At 41.8% G+C, this 23,845-nt stretch overlaps 1 protein-coding gene across 2 annotated transcripts in view; it reads right to left on the reverse strand.

Annotated features, from left to right (window-relative positions):
• The window catches only part of GALNT17 (polypeptide N-acetylgalactosaminyltransferase 17), a 582,348-nt gene that overhangs the window by 368,134 nt on the left and 190,369 nt on the right, over window positions 1–23,845 (reverse strand). Inside the window, exon 2 of one of the 2 annotated variants that reach the window (XM_034964282.3) lies at window positions 10,964–11,147. The exons of the other annotated variant lie outside the window; for it this stretch is intronic. Coding sequence (XP_034820173.1) covers window positions 10,964–11,147 — 184 coding nt within the window. The remainder of the gene's footprint in view (window positions 1–10,963; window positions 11,148–23,845) is intronic. 2 annotated transcript variants of the gene reach the window in all.

Raw genomic sequence — 23,845 nt, forward strand, 5'->3', positions numbered from 1 at the left:
TAAACTGTCCACTTGCTGTAAGACTCAGAATTTCTTTTCCTTCTGGCAACCCCATCATAGAGGAGAAGGTTCCATTCTGCAGACACAGAAGGTTAGGCAGTTGATGTGGGGACGTCCACAGACCTTGAAGATACACACAGAGCTGGGTTTGAATCCAGGTCCCTGCACTTACTAGCTGTGTGACCTCAGGCAGGTTGCTTAACCTCTCCAAGGCCACCTTGCCTCATTTATAAAAGAAGGGATGGGAATAGCTATTTCAGAGAGCAGTTAAATTTAAATGAGATCAATAAAACATGCCATACAGCGACAAAAACATAAAAGGTAGTCAATAAAAGGGAAAAATTATTGTGGTTAGTGATTCAGGGACACTCCTAAGCATACAGCTACTTATTATTATTACTCATTGGACAGCTACTCTCTGTGTCCATGTGAGTCTGTGAAAAAGAAAGTTTAACATAGAATTTTTGACCTTTTAAAATATATATAATATGTAAGTATAATATATAAATATATATACACACACACTGTCACATGTACACACTCATCTCACTCTGTTATCCAAGATGGGGTGCAGTGGCACGATCATAGCTCCCTATAGCCTTGGACTCTGGACTCAGGCAATCCCCCCACTTCAGCCTCCCCAGTAGCTGGGACAACAGGCACAAGCCACCATATCCAGCTTTTTTTTTTTTTTTTTTTTTTTAATTTTTAGTAGAGACAGGTCTCACTGTGTTAACCAGGCTGGTCTCAAACTCCTGACCTCAAGAGATCTTCCTGCCTCAGCCTCTCAAAGTGTTGGGATTACAGGCGTGAGCCACCGCGCCCGGCCTTCTTGACTCTTTTTAAGGCACTTCCACCCTATATAAAAACCGACCTGTGAGACACAGGGTATCTATTGTTAGAGGAATGATTCATATAAAAAAAGCTCCACTGCAGCTACTATAATCAGATGTGTCCTTTTCACAGCAGAGGGAAACTTGAGTTGGGTATTGAGCCATGAGTAGATTTGCTCCACTCATTCATTATAAGACCAGGACTCACATACACATGCAAGTCACATGCACACAGACCCAACCTAAAATACCCACTGGAGTTGGATGATTCTCAAATACCCATGGTCAGCCCAGACATCATTCCTGACCTCCAGACCACAACATGCCTCTGTTCACTGGGCATGACATGAGGATGCTCCACAGGGTCATCATGCCAGCCGCATCCAAAGCAGACATTGTCGGGATAAAATGGGTTAGAATTTGTTGTGCTGAAAGAAAGAGGAGACTTTCTGAGTGAAGCAAAATGAATTCCAAAGAAACCTGACATCTGGATTTATAAGCAGGAGGCCAAAGGAGAAATTGAAGATAACAGCAGTAGAAACCGCTCATAAATTACCTACATGGTTTGAGAGGAGAAAGCATATCGTAAAATTGGTGCAGGGATCTCAGCAGTGGCTTTAATAAGCACAGACAGATTTCTGTGGTCCCTCCCTCACAGTACGAGATAATTGGAAAAGCAGATAATTACTATGCCACAGTGTGATATAGAATGGTATGTCTCAGCAAAAACAACAACAACAACAACAACAACAAAAAACAGTGGGGGCTTAGAAAGCCTTGCCCAGCTTCTGGTGTCACCAAAGGTTATCTTCTTACAAACACAGAGCCAAATCATAAATAAAGCCAGACAGATTCATGTCCTGTGGTTACTCAAGAAAACCAATACTTTGGGAAACCCTGGACAAGCAGAGCTGCTGTCTTCCTTACAAAACGTGAACCCCTACAGCATTCTCTCTCCTGGTTAACAAGATCACTTCCACTCCATCTCCCAAGCTAGTGCTCCCACTTCATCCATTTCCAATTAGTTGCCTCATTTTACTAATTCTCTCTAGGATTTTCTTGAATCCAGCTCTTCCACCTTATCCCTGCTTAGTCCTTAGTTTGTTACAGGAAAACAACTGTATAAAAGTAGCACAATAATAATAAAGTGCTTGCTGTATTATTAAAAACACCCCTCTTCTCTCTCTGGCAATGTCTCGCACACAGTTGGCACTCAATAAACGTTGGTAACCATGACTTAATATTTAGCCATCCTGCTACCAGCCTCCATCTTCTCCATTCAATTCTCCACATTTCTGCCACAGTTATCATTATTTTAAAAAAAGAAATTATAATAATAATACCATCCTGACTCTAATCTTTTACTGGCATCTACTGAAAATGTGAAAGTCCCCACCCAGGGCTAGAACATGAGGCACTTCCCAGCCTGGTTTCCTCCTTCCACTCCAAATTTTTCTTCCACAATTCAATCTGGAAACTATTCTCTAGCCAAAAGTTTTCCATTTCCCCTAATCCCAAAATCCAAGAACTGTCCCCTGAGCCACGGAGTGCCTGGAATTGCAATTCCTTTCTTTAAGAGCTTTTGTTTTTTTCCTGTAGTTAATAGTTGCTTTGCTTTTTCACAAGCTGAGCTACTTATCATTGCACTTGCTGTTCTCTCTCTCAAATGCCCTGCCTCCCCTTTAGAGGGAAAACTCCTGCTTGCCAATAAGATCAAGGTCACCTTCTGCCTCCCACAGAATGGCTCACGCCCTTGTCTTACTTTCTAAGGCCCTCTAAAAGTGACCAAAAGGACTATAAATAGCCACCAGCCTCTCCCACTCTCTTTGAAGTCCTCTGGGGCCAAGATGCCTTGCTCTTCTCCAAACTGCTGGCACAGTGCCTGGCAGATTGGAGACTTTAGTCAAAAAATCATTTTTAGTAATTTCTACAAAACCAAGAAAGGACAAGAAGAAGAAGAAAAAAGAAATACAGACCAAAAGAACACCACAGAGAAAATAAGCCTACTTATATACAAAAAGCATAAAATGTAACATATTTAGCACCTCCAAATAAGAGAAAGAGAAAGAGAAGGGTTATTTATAAGATTATTTTGAAAAAGCTCTTCTCTAAAAAGAGGGACAGATCTTTGGAACAAAAGATGCAAACTTGAACCATATTCCAAAATAAACTCTAGAAGGAAGGGTGAAATATAAAAGAGTCATAGAAAAGCAACACAAAACAGAATAGAATATTTATAAGTATTCTGAGGGATAATATCTTTTTACACTTTAAAGCAGGGAAGAAATGAAAATGGAAAGACTGACAGCTTGGGATTCATACAAGTTTAAAATATCTGTCCAGTGGAAGAAAAAAAATAGTCACGGAATTAAAACAAAATGGAAAACAGCATTTTGGAATTCATTTGCCTGAAATGTGACAAACAAATGGTTAATCTCACTGCTACCTAAACATTCATTCATATTTATAAGAAAAACAATTTTCTCAAGTGTAATAAAGCAATAAAACAGTAAGAATTAAAGCAACTTGAGGTTCTGTTTAAAACTGCAATGAAATTAGCCTACTTAAAGCTTCTTAAAAACTTGTGAGAGCTGTTTGGAGCTTAACAAAAAGGATCCTATCCATTGGGGAATAATTTCTCTGGAGGAAGGAAACTGCTCAGCCCCAGGCAGCTGCCTCTCCTTACATCTCCAGGGCTCAGATATCAGCAAAGTTGCTTCTACAGGCAAGAGCCTTACAACTCTTTGATGGCTGGGATTAGTTTGCAATGAAGAGAGGTTAATTTGGTAACTTTTGCTGTGGAGCTCAGAATTTACGACAGTCTCTCTGGTTACTGCCTACGGCCTATGGGCTCTCAAATTTATCTCAAAATTCACCTTCAAATTTACCCAACACATAGTGGCCAGAATAATCTAAATGTGATCATATCATTCAAGCTAGTTCTCCAACTCATTCTTCTACTGTACTTTCATCCCACACATCTTGCATTTTTTGGTATAGATTTATATTTATTGTTTAATTGAAATTTTGTTAAAATAAAACATACACAGTCTCCTTCAACTCCTGTAATCTCCATGTTGCTAAGTAACAATGATTATGTTAGTATTTCTTGATGTGTAATACACATTTTCAATTGACTTCCTGCTACTGAAGATGTAGATTTAGTTTTCTTACAAACCCCCACCTCACATACACATTTTGCCTCCTCCTTCTTCCAATAATTATACCATAATTTGTGTTTAAATCAATATGAAATATTTACATTTATATGACTACAATATATTGCTCAGAGCTGAGCTACAGAGTATATGGGAAGTATAGTTTGTTTATTGGAGAGCTTTTGTTTTTTTTCTGTATTAATTGCTTTGCTTTTTCACAAGCTGTTTTGTGTCTATCAGTAATATGGTTGGGATGCGTGTCTCAGCCAAATCTCATGTTGAAATGTAATTCCCAGTGTGGGAGGTGGGGCCTAGTGGGAGGTGTCTGGATCATGGGGGTGGATCTCCATAAATGGCTTAGTGCCATCCTCTGGATGATGAGTGAGTTCACATGAGATTTTGTTGTTTAAAAGTGTGTGGCATCTCCCACTCTCTCTCTCTCTTTTGCTCCCACTCTTGCCATGTGACAGGCTGGCTCACCTTTTGCTTTCAGCCATGACTGTAAGCTTCCTGAGGCCTCATTAGAAGCCAAGTAGAAGCCAAGCACCATGCTTCCTGGACAGTCTGCAGAAAAGTGAGCCAATTAAACTTCTTTTATTTATAAATAACCCAGTCTCAGGTATTCCTTTATAGCAACACAATGGCCTAACACAATCAGTAAACAGTCCCAAGCTTTTTGAACAAGGAGTTAAGAAAAAATCTTAATGAAGTAAAAAACTCTAGGCAATCAAACAATGTTGCCACTTCCCACCTCCTTTAGAGACATACCTCCTGGAGCCCTGCATCCTCCTGCATCCACACGAGCCTCTAGGAGGTTTCTCTCTAAAGATGTGGGAATAATTGATCTCTTGGTCTGCTACATGGCTGTCACCCTAGAATGTTACCCTGGAGCATCTCTTCATCATCTTCCTCACTTGACTCCTTTGTTTTGCTGGAGCATGTGCTTGAGTAGCTTCCTCAAAACAAATTCAGAGAAGGTAAAGTTGTTAAGAGCCTACATTTTTGCGATGGGTTTACTTTGCATTTGCTCCTGGCCCAAAGTATTCTATAGATGACTGTTAAGAGTTCTAAATGGAACATTATTTTTTTCTCTCAAAATTATTTAAGCATTCTTCCATTGTCTTCTAATGTTTCTACAGAGGAATCTAATGCCAACTATATGTAATCTGCATTTATTCTCTGAAAGCTTTCAGGACTTTTTCTTCATCCGAGTTGTTTTGAAATTTTAAATTTACGTTTCTTGATGTGAGTTTAGTTTTTTTTCTTTTCATGAATTATGTAGGAACTGGGTGGGATCTTCTAATCTGAAAGCTCACATCCTACGGATTCTGGGAAATTGTCTTGCATCATTTGTTTGATGACTTTCTTCTCTCTGTTCTCTCTGATTTTCTCATTAGTGGATGTTGAACCTACTGGACTGATCTAATTTCTTTTGATCTTTCCACTCCTAATTTTCATTTCTTTTTTTCTACTTTTTAGAATTTTTCTCAATGCTGTCTTCCAACTCTTTATTAAATTACTTATTTCCATTTAATTTTTGTTTTATAAGAGATAGGGTCTTGCTATGTTGCCCAAGCTGGACTCTAACTCCTAGGTTCAAGTGTTCCTACTGTCACAGCCTTCTGAATAGCTAGGACTACAGGTCTAACTTTTAACTTTTAAGATTTATTTTTTATTCTATGATTTATTTTTGTGCAGTGCAGTCTCACTCTGTTGCCCAGGCTGGAGTGCAGTGGCGCAATCTGGGCTCACTGCAACCTCTATGTCCCAGGTTCAAGCAATTCTCCTGCCTCAGCCTCCCAAGTAGCTGGAATTACAAGCATGCACCACTATGCCCAGCTAATTTTTTCTTGTATTTTTAGTAGAGACAGGGTTTCACCATGTTGGCCAGGCTGATCTCAAACTCCTGACCTCAAATGATCCACCCACCTCAGCCTCCCAAAGTGCTGGGATTACAGCCATGAGCCACTGCACCTGGCCTTATGATTATTATCTTAATATATCTATTTGCTCTTGGTTTATAAACAAAACAAAACATTCTATGATCTCCTAAGTCATCACACAGAAACAAAGTTTGTTGTTTCTGTTTACTGTTTTCTGTTGTTGTTGTTAACATCTTTTATAACAAAGACTCTACTGAGATGTCTAGTGACCCTGCCTTTCCTTTCTTATTTTAGAGCAGGACTGCTTTATGCAAAAGGATGAAGCCTTACAACTCGCATGCCATACTAATAGTTAATGAGCAGAACCCAGCCATTTTAGGGGTACCCCCAGCTGTCAGATCTATCAGACTTTTCCTTAGGCTGAATAATTTTAAGTGGATTCTTCAAACTCTTGCTGACAGGAGTAATAGAGTCTAGAGGGGTAATGGAGCTGGGAAGTCATCCCATTTCATATGCAGCCTTGTTATCCTCTGTCCAAGGCCACCTCTATGAACTATAGTTCATCTTCTCTAGGGAGTAAACCTCCCATATTCTGCCAGATGAGAAAGGGCAGTCTCTGGCTGTGCAGAGTTGAAGAAAGGATCTGGGGACATAACTGCTAACCATCCCTTCTGTTCAAATCCGCTCCCCTCCCCCGGCCATCAGAAATGCCTGTCATCTCCAATTCTTGAGTCTCTAGGGGCTTCTGGCTAGACTGCATTCTTCTGCTCTTACCACCCCCACCCACCTCATGTGGGAGGTTGGGTCTCAGCTTCACCCGGCTTGCTCTGTCAGTTGCCATTACCATCCTCTTTCCACCTTCCAAAATTTTGTACATGTCACTCTTCCCTGTGATCATCAGCCAACCTGTTGTGGTTTTTTTTCCTCGTAAGTTGCCATTCTCTCTATTCCTTTGCTATCATTTTAATAGGGTTTCAGGAAGGTTCACATGTAAATGGTATGTTCAAGCCATCATGTTACATCACACAGCAATATTGGGCCATGGGTTTCTCCCTGAGTATGCCACGTCATACCCAACCAAGTGTGCTCCTTCTGTTTGTTCTCCCGCCTGGTCCACCCTTATCCCTCTCCCAATTTCAATTTTCCTTTTTTTTTTTTTTTTTTTTGAGACAGAGTCTCAATCTGTCACCCAGGCTGGAGTGCAGTGGCATGATCTCAGCTCACTGCAACCTCCACCTAACAGTTTCAAGCCATTCTCCTGCCTCAGTCTCCCAAGTAGCTGGGACCACAGGTGTGCACCACCATGCCCCGCTTCTTTTTTTGTATATTTTAGTACAGACGGGGTTTCATCACATTGGCCAGGCTAGTCTCGAACTCCTGACCTCAGGTGATCCGCCCGCCTTAGCCTCCCAAAGTGCCGGGATTACAGGCGTGAGCCACCATGCCTGGACCCCCATCTTCAACTTTCTATCCCTTAATGGTCCTTCAAGCATTATCTCAAACAAGAAACTTTCTCAGATCCTCGCTGCACATGCTGTGTGAATCTCTAGCCGGCGCATACCCTTGTGCTGACCTGATCTGCTGGTATATCTGTCTTCCTCCCTAGACAAGAAGTAAGTAGGCAAGGACTGTGCTTCATCCAAGCGTCTATCTCCAGTGGGGAGAAAACTATCTGGCTCATAATAAGTGCTCAATAATACTTGTTCAACCGGCTCTTTTCCAGTAACCTCGTTTTGAAGGCATTTTCATTCTTACAGAAGTACAAAAAAATAGGGCCATGTTTATTTGCCAATGTCCTAATAAGAAAGGCTAATGAGAGAGCATCAGGAAATAAAAACAGACAGATGTTTTGGAGAGCAAAAGTCCAGGGACACAAAATAGCTTCCAGCAGGGGTGATGTATATTTTCCTAGTGAGTCTAAATGAATACATGCTTATTTGGTAGAGAGAGAGATTTAACAGGTTTCTCAGCTAATGCTGCAAATTTAAATCCATTTAAGATAATTTTCTTTATTTTGAATTTATTTTTCTCAGTAACCAAGACACTTAACTGATTTGTACAAAATTCATTTGAGAAAGAAATAATCTACTTCAAGCAAGGACACACTCTAAATAGAAAAAGAGAGACACTACAAATCTAATAGAAAATGGAGAATCTGTTTGAGAAGCGGAGGTGGAGTTCTGCCTGGAACATAGGGGTTTTCTCTCCAGCATATTGACACTATGTCCATCCTCTTTTGTCTATTTTACAAGCAGAAAATAAGTAATTCTTAAACCTGAGAGCACAAAACAAAGACCTCTCATAATCCAACCAAGATGCACACAAATAGTTTTTAGACAGTGTCTCACTCTCTTCCTCAGGCTGGAACGCAGTGGTGCCACGATGGCTTACTGCAGCCTTGACCTCCCAGACTCAGGTGACCCTCAGCCTCAGGAGTAGCTGGGACTATACAGGCATGCACCACCACCACACCTGGCTAATTTATATATATATATATATATATATAAATTTTTTTTTTTTTTTTTTTTTTTTTTTTTTTTTTTTGAGACGGAGTCTCGCTCTTTCGCCCAGGCTGGAGTGCAGTGGCGCGATCTAGGCTCACTGCAACCTCCGCCTCCCAGGTTCACGCCATTCTCCTGCCTCAGCCTCCCGAGTAGCTGGGACTACAGGCGCCCGCCACCACGCTCGGCTAATTTTTTGTATTTTTAGTAGAGACGGGGTTTTACCGTGTTAGCCAGGATGGTCTCGATCTCCTGATCCGCCCGCCTCGGCCTCCCAAAGTGCTGGGATTACAGGCCACCACGCCTGGCAATTTTTATGTTTTTTGTAGAGACAACGCTTTGCCATGTTGCCCAGGCTGATCTCGAACTCCTGGGCTCAAGCGATCTGCCCAAAGCGATTGGCTTCCCAAAGGGCTAGGATTATAGATGTGAGCCACTGTACTCAGCCCCAAGTTTTTTTGTTGTTGTTGTTTGTTTGTTTGTTTGTTCTGAGATGGAGTTTCGCTCTGTCGCCCAGGCTGGAGCGCAATGGCACAATCTCGGCTCACTGCAACCTCTGCCTCCCTGGTTCAAGTGATTTTCCTGCCTCAGCCTCCCGAATAGCTGGGATTATAGGAGCCTGCTACCGCGCCCAGCCAATTTTTGTATTTTTAGTAGAGACGGGGTTTCGCTATCTTGGCCAGGCTGGTCTCGAACTCCTGACCTCGTGATCCACCCTCCTCAGCCTCCCAAAGTGTTGGGATTACAGGCGTGGGCCACCGTGCCCTGCCAGCCTCACGCTTTTTAAAAGGCAAGAATCTCATGCAAAAAAGTGTAAGTTGAAACAATAACCTATCAGTTTGGCATTTTTTACATGCTAGTACCCAGTATTGGAAGGGTCTAGTAAAATTCTAACAGGAGTAGAATTACTATAGATTTTCTGGAGGAAAATATTATAATACGTATCAAGAATCTCCAAAAATATCCCTCTACTATATACCTTTAGAAGTGTGGATTCAGAAAATAAATATCAAATCAATACATATAAAGATATGAGTGAAAAAATATTCAATAGAATGTTATATATAATAATGAAAAATTGAAAATAACCTAAATTTCCAACAATGAAAACAGATCATCATTAATAACATCAGAAAATACTCACGATTTAATGATAAATGAAAAAGGGAAAAAGTGAGATATCATAGGCTCATAATCTGTATAGAAAATAGACTCAAAGACAATATACTAAAACTTCAATAGATGCTGTCCCCAAGGGATGAGATCATGGTGATTTTTTTTAGAAAAGGAAAATCAAAACCATAATGAGATACCATTTCAACCAGTCATAATGGTTATCATTAAAAAGTAAAAAAAATAACAGATGCTGGAGAGGTTGTAGAGAAAAGTTAATGGTTATACACTGCTGGTGAGAATGTAAATTACTTCCGCCATTGTAGAAAGCAATTTGGTGAAGCCGCAAAGAACTCAAAGCAGACCCATTTGACCCAGCAATCCCATTATTGGGTATATACCCAAAGGAATATAAATTGTTCTATCATAAAGACACATGCACAGGTATGTTCATTATAGCACTATTCACTGTAGCAAAGAAATGGAATCAACCTAAATGCCCATCAATAGTAGACTGGATAAAGAAAATGTGGCACATATACACCACGGAATACTACGCAGCCATAAACAAGAATGACATCATGTCCTCTGCGGCAACATGGAGTTGGAGGCCATTGTCCTAAGCAAACTAACTCAGAATAGAAAACCAAATACCACCAGTTCTCACTTATAAGTCGGGGCTAAACGCCGAGTACACATGGACACAAAGAGGGGAACAATAGACATGAGGCCTACTTGAAAGTGGAGGGAGGGAGAAGGGTAAGAATCAAGAAACTATCTATGGTGTTATCTGGGAGATGAAATGATCTGTACGCTGAACCCCTGTGACATGCAATTAACCTATATAACAAACCTACACATGTTCCCCTGAATATAAAATAAACATTAAAAGAATAATAATGGCTGGGTGTGGTGGCTCACACCTGTAATCCCAGCACTTTGGGAGACCAAGGCAGGCAGATCACCTGAGGTCAGGAGTTCGAGATCAGCCTGACCAAAGGCATAAAATCCCATCTCTACTAAAAATACAAAATTAGCCAGGTGTGGTGGTGCATGCCTGCAATCCCAGCTACTCGGGAGGCTGAGGCAGGAGAATCACCTAAACCCAAAAGGCGGAGGTTGTGGTGAGCCGAGATCATACCATTGCGCTGCAGCCTGGGCAACAAGAGCGACACTCTGTCTCAAAAAAAAAAAAAAAAAAAAAGAAGAAGAAGAAGAAGAAGAATTAAAATATAAAGCTTTTTGTATTGAGGCTCTTTCTATATGTTTCTGGAACACTTTGATAACAACTGAACTTTTTTGTTTAGCTAATCTTTCATATGCAACAGGAGTACTAAGTTTATTTATTAAAGAGGAAACTAAAATAAAAACTCCCCCAAGAGTTACAAATAACAGTGGAAAATATCACAGACGTAGGGGTCTACACTCACTCTGACAACCCATCAAGCTCCGCAAATGACTGAACCAGAACTTACTTGGTGGGACGATAATCCGGAATGGAACGGTCCAGTGAAATTTTTTCACTGAGATAGGAATTGTAGCCATACTTCTCATGGGGTCCCTTAGCCTTTTCTTCTTCAGCCGGGGAAAGAGTAGCCGGAAGGCCCCCTTTACCCCGCCCACCATAACCTTCAATGAGCCCAAGGGATTTGGATAAGCCTAGAAAAAGTGGGAGAAAAAAGAATTATTAGAAAACCACCATACCAGGATGTATTACTCAATCTCCGCTGCAGCTTCATTTAACATTACTTGTCACAGAAAAAATGATGTCCTCAATTTATCCAACTCAGGTATAGGCCCTGAAAACATTTCTATTGAGAGGAAGGTCAAGGTCACAGAGAGTTCTGGAGTTAAAGTCTGGTTAGAATCCTCTCCCTCCGTCTCTACCAAAAAATACAAAAATTAGCTGGGCGTCGTGGTGCACACCTGTAGTCCCAGCTACTCGAGAGGCTGAGGCAGGAGAATCTCTTGAGCCCAGGAGACAGAAGTTGCAGTGAGCCAAGATCACACCACTGCACTCCAGCCTGGGCAACAGAGCAAGACTCTGTCTCAAAAAAAAAATAAATAAATATAAAAGAATCCTCTCTCTCCTTTTGGGGACTGGGATGAGATGGGGGTCTGTAAAAGGGAGAGACCATCTAAACTGGGAGAAATGAGGACGAAAGAGGACACAGGAAATGAGACAGAACTGGGGCCATTATTCACGCCTGTTTCCCTTTTGCTAGGAGGAACTACAGCAAGAAGAAATAGCACAGAATAAAAACAGCAAGTCACAGACAACTGCCAAACTGCAGATGCCTTTGCTTCATGTGAACAGAAAGCGACATACAGATTGATTTTTATCTTGAGTTTAAAGGGTCCAACATTCTGACACAGCTCTTTCCCTAATGGTTTTATTTAAATTTTATCTAAATGGCAAGAGGAAATACAAAATGTTTGAGAATAAATCACAGAGGAGAGGAAAAAACCCACACGGGTGATAACCGTGCCAAGTAGACTTGGAGGCCTCTGTAACAAGCCTCACTGAGCAATTGCAAGCTCCCAGGATGGTGACACCTTAAACCTATTATTCCATTAGAGGATAAACAGCTTGATGGGCAATTTTTAAATCCTGGAGTTATGGGAGGTTTTATTACTTAACTAGAAAACTTTTGTTGTTAAGGGTTCTCATTGCCTTCTGCCATTTCAAATGTTCCAGCTACTCAGCACACACACACACATACACACACAATCACACACACACACACCACTTTATCCATTTAAATGATGGAGATCCAATATCCAGCGTTTCATTGCTGCCACTGACAGAAAGAAGGACCAGCCTCCTTGGCTTTCACAGCCTGGGCAGCCGGAAGCGCCCAGAAGGATCCAAATCTCCCACAAAGACATCCCCTAAGCAAGTCAAGAGCCAGGAAACCTGCTCCGGTAGTGAGATGGTTCCCCATCACCTAGTGGCAAAGCTTGTATTCCCTCTCCTGCTTCTCTGAAAACAGAAATTTATTTTCTGTAATACCAAGATCAAAAGCAAAGGTTGAATGAGCACCGTCAGATGAGCATCATTTCTCTGCTTGAGAATCATTTCCACCGTCCAATATGCTCTTCAGGAATCCTGGCATCTTTTCTTGCTGCCACCATCTCCATAGAGACCCTATCGGCGGAGAATTAGAGTACTCCAGCACTTTCTACCTGCTCCCTCATGCTGAATCTGCTTCCACACTGATGTGTAACACATCTTCAAATGACAACCCCTGAACTGTGCTCAAAACTCCACAAAGATTCTTCCCATGTTGAGTACAAACACCTGTGCTTGGTTTTAAAATCATTTGAGATGCAACATTACTAGTGGGAATGTACAGTTGTCCCGCCACTTTGGAAAACAGTTGGGCTGTTCTTCAAAATGCTTAATATAGGCTGGGCACAGTGGCTCACGCCTGTAATCCCAGCACTTTGGGAGGCTGAGGTGATCACCTGAGGAGTTCGAGACCAGCCTGGCCAACATGGTGAAACCCAGTCTCTACTAAAAATACAAAAATTAGCCGAGTGTGGTGATGTGCACCTGTAGTCCCAGCTACTTAGGAGGCTGAGGCAGGAGAATCACTGGAACCCAGGAGGCGGAGGTTGCAATGAACAAAAATCCTGCAGCTGCATTCCAGCCTGGGTGACCGAGCAAGACTGTCTCAAAAACAAAAACAAAAAATGCTAAATATAGTTACCATATGACCCAGCAATTCCACTCCTAAGAAATTTCCACCCAAGAAAAATGGAAACATTCGTCCCCAAAAAAACTTGTGCACAAATGCTCACAGTTGCATTATTCTTATTAGCTAAATGTCCATCAACTGACGACTGGAGAAACAAAATATAGTATCTCCAGACCAATGGAATATTGGGCAATATAAAAGAATGAAGTAGTGATACAAGCTATGGCATGAGTGAACTCTGAAAATGTTATGACAAGTAAATGAAGCTAGGCATGGAAGACCATATAGTGATTCTATTTATGTGAAATGTACAGAATAGGTAAATCTGTATAACCTGAAAGTAGATCCATGGTTGCTTTCAGTAGGGAAGGGGGAACCTGGGGAGAAAATGGACAGTGACTGTTAATATGTATAGCGCTTTTTCCTGGAGTAATGGGAATGTGACAGCATTAGCTCATGGTGATGGGTGCACAAATTTGTGAAGATACTACAAGCCACTAAACTGTACGCTTTTAAACAGATGAGTGATATGAGCTGTATATCTCTGTATGGCTGGGGGCTGTGGCTCACGCCCAGCAATTTAGGAGGCTGAGGCGGGCGCATCACTTGAGGTCAGGAGTTCGGGACCAGCCTGGCCAACATGATGAACCCCGTCTCTACTAAAAATACAACAATTAGCCGGGTGTGGTGGTGCATGCCTGTAATCCCAGCTACTCGGGAGGCTGAGGCAGGAGAATCATTTGAACCCAGGAGGCAGAGGTTGCAGTGAGCCAAGATTGCGCCACTGCACTCCAGCCTGGGCAACAAAGCAAGACCTCATCTCAAAAACAAAAACAAAAACAAAATAAACAAACAAACAAAAAAAACCAAAAACTCAAACCAGTTAAGAAAAGAACACCTATGATAGACAATTCTATTCACAGCAAGATGAAAGGCTATCCAACATGAGAATTTTCCAGCAAGATACCTAAAAACACTCAATAAAACGACTTTAAAATATTTAAAATATATAGGTGATCTTGCAAGAAAGAAAGGGAAACTCCTCAAGGTAAGTTAAAATCAGAGTTGAGTCTATGTCTGCTCTCAGAGAGGGAGAGGATGAGTTGCTCATTAACTAAAAGCTGCAGTTTCAGAGCTCAAGCGTGCACAGGATATGAGATTTTGGGTTCTCTTGAGAAATATCATTGAAACTGAAATATCTGCAAAAATTTAGGTCCCTGAAAGACTGGATTTTTTTTTTTTTTCCCAAATCCAAGGAACAGCGTAATGAGACAAACAAGAAGATGGATATGCTCAGAACTGGGGGCAAAAATCCCAACCCAGGACTTGAGACTACACATATGTTTGTCTAAATTTACACAGTCTCCAGAGATCAGAGAATTGCCATTTAAGATTACAAGCTCTTCAGAGAGTACTCAAGACAATCATAGAAACACAGTCATAAAATCTAATTTTTAGTATTTTATATGGAGGAAGGAGCCCATCTAGGCTAAAGTCTCTGGGCCCACAAAAGTCATTCTGCAGCCCTAGGTCCCTTGACTTTAGCTTTTTATCTATAAGTGACAAATAAAGAAGGAAAGTAACAAGATCTGAAGTGTGGCCAATAACAGCACAAGGACTGACCCCAGGCACTAACAGTAGTGACAGCAACCATTTATTCAGTACTCACTATGTGGTGGGCAATTTAGCAATTTTTCACTTTTATTCTACCATTGTCTCATCTAATCCCGTGACAAGCTCAGGGGGAAGGTATTATTACAATCTCTGTTTCACAAACGAGGACACTGGGTCTGAGAATGTAGGAACGTAGGAACTTTTTTTTTTTAAGGGATGGTCTCACTCTGTCACCCAGGCTGGAGTGCGGGGGTGTAATCACAGCACATTCACTGCAGCTTTGAACTCCCGGGCTCAAGCAATCCTCCTGCCTCGGCCTCCCAAGTACCTGAAATTACAGGTGCGTGACACTAACCTAGCTAATTTTTTAAAACAATTTTGTATAGATGGGGTCTTGCTATGGTGCCCCAGGCTGGTCTCAGACTCCTGGCCTCAAGTGATTCTCCCACCTTGGCCTCCCAAAATGCTGGGATTACAGGCGTGAGCCACCACACCTGGCCAAATACAGGAACTTTTTAAAGGTTCCATGGCAATTAAAGGAGGATAAAGGCCGGGCTCTGAGGCAGATTATGAGACCTGTTGCAGAATTCTTGCAGCAGCCTGTGCGAGAGATGGCAGGAAGCTTATTTTAAGGCAGCGGTCAGTGATCAAAAGGAATGGAGAGATTTGAGGGTTGTTTAAGAGATACCATCCCAGGGTAGGAGACAAACAAGAGATAAGGCTGAGAGAGAAGGAGGAACTGAGCAAAACTGAGTTTCCAGGTGAGTGATAACACTGCCCAAAAAGACAGGGCATACAGAAGAGAGTGTGAGAAGACAATGAGTTCCATTCTTCACATGTGGTACACGAGGCGTCCATGGGACATCCAGATGGCGTCAGAGTCCAGTGGAAAATTGAAGCACATGAGAATGGAGGTTCAGACAGCAGAGGAGGCCTGAGATACAAACCTCACTGCCATCAGGACAAGCAGGCTAGAGCCGTGGCAGAGGGTGCAGAGAGGAGAGCCCAGGAGCAAGAAGGGGAAGGACAGGCAATGTTCAGCAAGTGCTCACTGACTACCCTATCCCTTGTCTATTTCCACCAAACAGGAGGAATTGCATCCTGCAAAACTTTTTTCTTTTCTGCTCTATATGCATGGCCTCTCAGTTATGCTATATTTGAACCCCAAGACTTCAAGAGACTGAGACTTAAGGAAGAGAGAAATGTCTTAATAAGAAGCAAGCAGGCCAAGTGCAGAGGCTCATGCCTGTAATCCCAGTGCTTTGGGAGGCCGAGGCAGAGGAACTGCTTGAGCCCAGGAGTTGGAGAGGAGCCTGGGCATCATAATGAGACCCCACACCATCTCTACAAAAAATAAACAAATTAGCCAGTGTGGTGTGGCCTGTGCCTATAGTCCCAGCTCCTTGAGAGGCTGAGGAGGTAGGATTGCTTGAGCTCAGGAGTTCAAGCCTGCAATGAGCTATGATTACACCACTGCACTCCAGCCTGGATGACAGAGTGAGACCCTGTCTTTGAAAATAAATAAATAAAATAAAAAATAAGAAGACCTTATCTCTGGAAAAAAAATAACTAAGTGTTCAAGTTTCCTGTTTGACTTCAGAAATCCCACTTGTCCAGCTGGGCATGGTGGCTCATGCCTGTAATCCCAGCACTTTGGGAGGCCAAGGCGGGCGGATTACTTGAAGTCAGGAGTTCAAAACCAGCCTGGTCAACATGGTGAAACCCTGTCTCTACTAAAAATACAAAAATTAACCGGGTGTGGTGGTGTGCACCTGTAGTCCCAGCTACTTGTGAGGTTGAGGCAGGAGAATCATTTGAACCTGGGAGATGGAGGCTGCAGTGAGCTGAGACCACACCACTGCACTCCAGCCTGGGCAACAGAGCAAGACTCTATCTCAAATATATATACATGTATATATATACACATATACGTATATATATACATGTATATATATACACATATACGTATATATATACACACACATATACGTATATATATACACACACACATATACGTATATATATACACACACACACACATATACATATATATATACAATATATATTCTTGGAGGACACCCAAAGGACCTCCAAGGTATATGGCCATTGATATGGCTTGGCTCTGTCTCCTTACCCAAATCTCATATTGAATTATAATCCCCAGTGTTGGGGTAGGGACCTGATGGGAGGTGACTACATCATGGGGGCAAATTTCCCTCTTGCTGTTCTTGTGATAGAGTGAGTTCTCATGAGACCTGGTTGTTTAAAAGTGTGTAGCACTTCCCCCTTCTCTCTCTCTCTCTCTCTCCTGGCTCTGTCCATGTGAAGATTGTGCCTGCTTCCCTTTCGCCTTCTGCCATGATTCTAAGTGTCCTGAGGCCTCCAAACCATGCTTCCTGTACAGCCTGCGGAAGTGAGGGAATTAAACCTCTTTTCGTCATAAATTACACAGTCTCGGGTAGTTTTTAATAGCAGTAGGAAAACGAACTAATACAGACATGCTCCACTGTAAAGCTGCAAGATGGGCACAGCTGTTCCTCAGTGTACGATTACAGCCTGACATATAGGTCATATATATAATGTGTCCAATACTGCATGATGAAAAAGACAGCTAAAAGACTACCAAGCATGCTTTTTTCCTCTTTATTCTGTGTGCTCTTACTCATTCGCCCTGGATTTTCCCTTTCCCTTCCCCAGTACTTGCTAACTTCCCCTCACAAGCCACACACTCCCAAGGGTCAAGGCAAGAGACACTATCAGAATGGGACAGAATTCCTGACCTTTGACTTAACTCGGCAGCTCCCACAGAAAAACCTCTGATTCTTCCTCTAACTTAATCTGTGTGGTTGGGTTGGCTTGTCTTTTTCTTCACTTGACGATACAGCATTTCTTTTGTTCCATCTAAATAGAGAGCTTCCAATCCCAAGTCATTAAATTCCACCTTAGAGCTAAAATGCATTTCAGATGTGTTTGCCTAGCACAACCCCCTGGGCAGCCTTTCCAATGCAGTCAGAGGGGCCAGAAGGAGAAGTTTTTTTATAAAACAGTATAGAAATTAAGACTAAGCATGCATGCATATCCCACCAAGGAGACACAGGGAATGATGGTCCCAATGAGATTTTTTTCTCCTTCTGTGGCATTATTGCTTCCATTATGAAAGGCATTCACTTAACAGCCTCCAAAAAGATCATTCCTCACAGTGCGATGTGACACCTGTGAATTACATATTTTTTGGTCCATGTGCTTCCATTTTCACCCCCATTTAATCTGCCACAAAGGTTCAACAAAGCAGCAAAAAAAAAAAAAAAAAAAAAATCACTGGTATCTTAACGTGCTTATTTTGCAGGCCCCAGAAACTGTTGGCAAAGATAAATAAGAGTTCAAGTCCACCAGCCGAACTCAGGTTGGTCTTAACTTAGCCAGGAAAGGTTGCCGTTGGAGCAAGTTGGGATGATTTCGTGTACCCAAGAAACCTTCTTTCCTGCAAGTGCCCCTTGCTCAGTGGTCAGAGGCAGTTGCAATCTTTGAGGAATGAAATTGAACTTGTAGGCAGAGAAGTCACAAAGTCAAAGGGGGAGAAGCAGCAGCAAAGAGAGAAAGCGGGAAGAGAATGGGGTGGCTTCTTGGCACCAGGCCTGCGAGAATTCATTGTTCCCTTCTTTTCCGCCTGAGTTATTTTATTAAGTTGGTGCAAAACTAATTGTAGTTTTTGCCACTAAAAGTAATGGCAAAGACAGCAATAACTTTTGCACCTAACAGCTGACGACAGTTAAAGCCAAGTGGCACTATTAGGTAAGAACTCGAAGATAAAGGGAGGAAGGACAGATTGAGGTCAGTCATCCTGCTGCAACCATATCAAATATCCTTCATGCTTCACTCCAGATCTATTCTCCATCCTTTTTCTCCCAGTTGCATACTCTAGGAGAAAGACCTATAGGGACAGCTATAGGTTCACCTGCCCCCTGGCTTTGGGTTGAGATGAACCAACAGGAGGCAACATAAGGACACTTCTTGACAGATGGATGGAAAGAGAGAGAGGTGTACTTATTCTCCCATCTCTTTCCCTACTGGGCTGGGGTTTAGTAGAAGGTACTAAATCTTCTATAATCCAGTTGTTATCAGGCATGCCTCTCTTAGGGTTACAGCTATCCTTGCATTCCGTTAACCACTCCCTCCTCTTGCCTCTGCAGACCTTAGGGTGGCAATTTCTTCCCTCTCTGTTGCTAGCCCTGGGGTCATTCACCAACCCTTGTCATTCCTTATTGGTTTCCCTTAACCCTTCACAATCTTTGTAAATATTTTGGTAACCTCTCTTTAATTGCCCCTACTGAGTGTACTACCTGTCTCCTGCCAGAAAGGAAAGTCTTGATGCTGTATCTGTATCCTCACAGATACAGCATCCTACCTGATATGGTTTGGCTATGTCCTCACCCAAATCTCATTTTTAATTGTTGCTCCCATAATTCCCACATGTTGTGGGAGGGACCCAGTGGGAGATAACTGAATCACGGGGGCAGTTTTCCCCATACTGTTCTCGTGGTAGTAAATAAGCCTCATGAGAGCTGATGGTTTTGTAAGGGGTTTCCCCTTTCAATTGGCTCTCATTCTCTCGTCTGCTGCCATGTAAGACATGCCCTTCCCCTTCCACCATGATTGTGAAGCCTCCCCAGCCATGTGAAACTGTGAGTCCATTAAACCTCTTTTTCTTTATAAATTACCCAGTCTTGGGTATGTCTTTATCAGCAGCGTGAAAAGGGACTGATGTACTACCAATCACGACTGGAAGACTTCTCCTGTGGTCCCATGTTTAGGTGCTCTCCTTAATGGCATACATGTGGTCACCTCCAGTGCCTGACACACAAAGAGTTCTTAAAAACTGTTAGGTAGATGGATGAATAGAGATTAGATCTGAAGAACCAGCTTCAGGCCATCTATTACAAACTGAGTATTTCACTTTAAGAAAGCAAATTAAATATCCATAAGGAAAGCATCTAATAGGAAAAGAGGTGTTGAATATATTAAATATTATAGTATATTTATGGTCACAAAGAAGAGAATCTCTACTGATGAATGTCACAGAGAATTAAGCCTGAAAAGAGCCATTTGGTGTGGCAATGAAAGGCACTGGTGACCTCTGAGACAGTGTCAGTGAAGTAAGTGTTTCTAGGGTGATAAGGAAATGAGTCATGAGATACAGCTGTCACTAGAAAAGGATGCCCAGGCTGGGGCAAGTAGACATCTCATATTAATAGTGTTTTTTAATTCAGCAAAAACCAACTAGAATATACAATGTAAATAAATCTATTTCTAAAAGTAACAAATATTACAGTATACCTAGGAATAACTTTAACCAGTAAGAAGAATATTTGAAAATTTTACTAAATGCAATAAAATAAGACATATATAAGTGGCAGAGAAGAACACGTCTTTGAGTTGGAAGTTGGAATGTTGGGAGATTGTTAGGAGATCCTCTCTCTCTCTCTCTTTCTTGCTTTCTTTCTTTCGAGTTGGGGTCTCACTCTGTCACCCAGGCTGGAGTGTAGTGGGGGTGATCTTACCTCAATGCAGCCTTGAGCTACTGGGCTCGAGGGATCTTCCTTTTTTCAGCCTCCTGAGAAGCTGGGAATACAGTCATGCACCATCCTGCATGGCTAATTTTCTTAACTTTTGTAGAGATGAGGTCTCCCTATGTTGCCCAAGCAGGTCCCAAACTCCTGGACTCAAGCGATCCCCCCGCCGCCTCAGCTTCCCAAAGTACTGGGATTACAGGCATGAGCCACTGTACCCATCCACTGCCTTTTTAATACATAGGTTTAACATAATTTCAAAGGGCATTTTTTTTTCTGGAACACAATAAAACGTTCTAAAATTAACCTAGAAGAACACAGACGTTAGAAAATTTAGAATTTTTTTTAAAAAACAAAAGACAGAAAAGGGGTTGCCTTCTCTGATATTAAGCTAGAAAATAAAGCAATAATCATTAAAGTGGTATGAAGACTGGGAGGAAATTTTAAATATACATTGGCAAGTGAGGCTGTAAAATATATGTTTTCTCAGGTAGTCATCCAGTTTTTGAAACATAAATAAAAATAACCTCCACTTTTGAAATTTTAGAAATTCCCTTCTAGTGCAGGCAGGCCAATGACTCATTTTTGCACATCTTGTGTGAATGATGGAGCAGCTCCATCTCACACAGAACCCAGAAATCCTCTGAGGGCCACATGGTTGATCACCGCTCAGCAAGAGCACATCACTCTGCCCATGTCTGTGGTTAAGTTCAGCCCAAGCTATGAAGGCTCGATGGCGGTGGCAAAACGAAAGAGTCAAGGTTGTAAATCGACTCTGAGCTGCCTTCCCACCTTCCTTCCTACAAATGAGGACATGATTTTCTCCAGGGTTACAGCGGAAACTTATGGGTTTACAGATAACCAGCATTATTCTTTTAGAAATAGAGATGGTACACACGATGGAGGCACAAACTCCAGGATAGATGGTGACCACAGCAAAATGCAATCTGGTGCCTTGTCAACTCATAAAGCTCCTCATCATCTCAGCAGCCCCAGCCCAGCATGCAGAAAATCTCTCTCTCTCTCTCTAAGCCAAAGAGCCAGCATGTCATGCAGCCCGTCTTCCACTGGGCAGGCATTTGTTTGGAAGTTTCTGCAGAGAGGCCAGAGCCCTCCTGCCGGTCCGCGTCTCAGGGAGATCCTACCTTATGCTAGATCATCTGGAAGTCAATAAAACTTACAGACAATGCACAAATTGCAGCCATTGCAGCCATAAGCTTAACAGTGAGCAACATTCCAGGTTTACTCCTGGCCAACTTCAATGTACTCCTGGGGGTTTGAGGAGCCACCTCTTAGAATCCAGTATGGTAATAAAGGTAAGTATCTGAAAAATACAGTTTATCCTTCCAGCTATTAACACACACTGAAAAACTCCAATAATTAAGAAGGTGAAATAATGGACTAGGAAAGGATAGGCAAGATCAATGGAACACAAGAGCTTGTCAGGAAATATTGCCAAAAGAAAAGTTAGCCCCATTTTGGATACAATTATTAGTGATAATTAGTTCAAATGACAAATGTCTATTAGACACAAAGCACTATAATAAGCACTTCAATTATTACATGTACACAAAATTTATGCTAAATGTGTGTGCTATATATATTTTTTTAAATTCACATGCGTATGTGTGTATATATACACGCACGCATATATTTTTAAATTCATATATACATTAAATTAATAAATATAATATTTTTTAAATTGTTACTCAAATGACTCTTGGTGCTAACTCTTTTTTTTGAGACAAGGTCTCACTCTGTCACCCAGGCTGGAGTGCAGTGGCATGATATCGGCTCACTGCAATCTCCACCACCTGGGTTCAAATGATTCTCCTGCCTCAACCTCCCAAGTAGCTGGGATTACAGGCATATGCCACCATGCCCGGCTGATTTTTTGTGTGTGTGTTTTTAGTAGACACCAAGTTAAGATATGTTTCTCAGGCTAGTGTTGAACTCCTGAGCTCAGGTGATCTGCCCACCTCAGCCTCCCAAAGTGTTAGGATTACAGGTGTGAGCCACTGTGCTGGGCCTCTTGGTGTGAACTCTGAATATCTCCTGACCCTATTCTCACCTCTCCATCTCTTCTGCCACCACCCAGATGCAAGCTCAAGCCATCGCTTGCTTGAGTTATTGCAGGCAACTGCTAACACCATCTTCGGAGTGAGCTTTCCAACATGCAAATCTGAACACTGCTTGCTTGAAATTCATTAGTGCCTTCCTGCTGCCTATGGAAAATAATCCCAAAGTTTTCACGTAATATACAAAGCTGCTTATTAGTGGAGTCCTTGCCCAGCCTCATCCTCTGCTGTTTCCTTTGTTTAAGGTACCCAAATCTTCCTCTGATGGTTCTAAAAAGCTGCTGCCCTTCAGGACCACTGCCAGTCTTCCCTGCTACTCAACAGAGCCCCGGAAATCCTTTCTGGACACTATCCAACCCAGAAAGTCAGAGGCTAGTGAAAGTCTCAACCACAGCATTTCTGATATCATAGTCTATGTGCCCTTGACTGCTCACTTGCGTGAGCACTGGTCTCTTGTGAACAGGAAGGCATCTTTGTGTCTTGCACATAGCAAACACCTCGTAAATATAGATACGATTGGACGGCTGAATGACCAAAGTGAGTCAACAAATGAATGAGTGCATTATAAACTGCACTGGCCAAATTTAGCATCATATTCTAGTGTGGATACGGAAATCTCCTGGTGACATGTCAGAAATGGGTAAGTGCCGTTTCATTAACTCATGTCAAATCATCATTGATTCCCTAGTTCATATATCAGTACGATGATCTTGATATTTGTTGACAACTGAATTATGATGATGATTTTGACATTTTCCCTCCTGCATTTTCAGTGCTTCCCTGACATCATGTCCAAAGGTTATTAATATCTTGAATGAAATTGTAAGAGTTCAATTGTATCAGCTGCTGCTTGGTGGAAGAGAATGGAGTAAAATGTTCCCTAAGTATAAGGACAATTAGTACACCTGCAGTCCAACTTAGAATCTTGGGTTGGAAGAAAGGAGAGGTCAGCTAGCCCCACAACCCCATTTGGTGCAGAAATTCCAGAGTGATGGCGACCCAGCTTATACTGTATTCTCCCAGGGACAAAGAGTCCACCACCTTGTGGTACACTGCATTCCTGGTTTATAGTTCAAATAAATAACATTTCAAAAATGGGTACCTTTGTTTCTTCTACCCAATGATCTTATTTTTTTTCTTCTACATCAATCATGCAGATTACACTTTCATGTAATTTTCAAATATTACAAGACATTATCAAGACATATCATTATCATGTAATTTTCAAATATTACAAGACATTATCAAGACATATCATTAACCGTCCTTTTATCTTCTTTTTTTTTCCAGGCTAAACACACCCACTCCTTCAGCCATCTTAATATGACCATGTTTTCATACTTTCCACAGTATCTCAGCCAGCTAGGGGTGCTATATCAAAATGCCATAGATGGAGA

Source organism: Pan paniscus, chromosome 6, assembly GCF_029289425.2.
Source record: "Pan paniscus chromosome 6, NHGRI_mPanPan1-v2.0_pri, whole genome shotgun sequence".
Taxonomy (NCBI): Eukaryota; Metazoa; Chordata; class Mammalia; order Primates; family Hominidae; genus Pan; species Pan paniscus.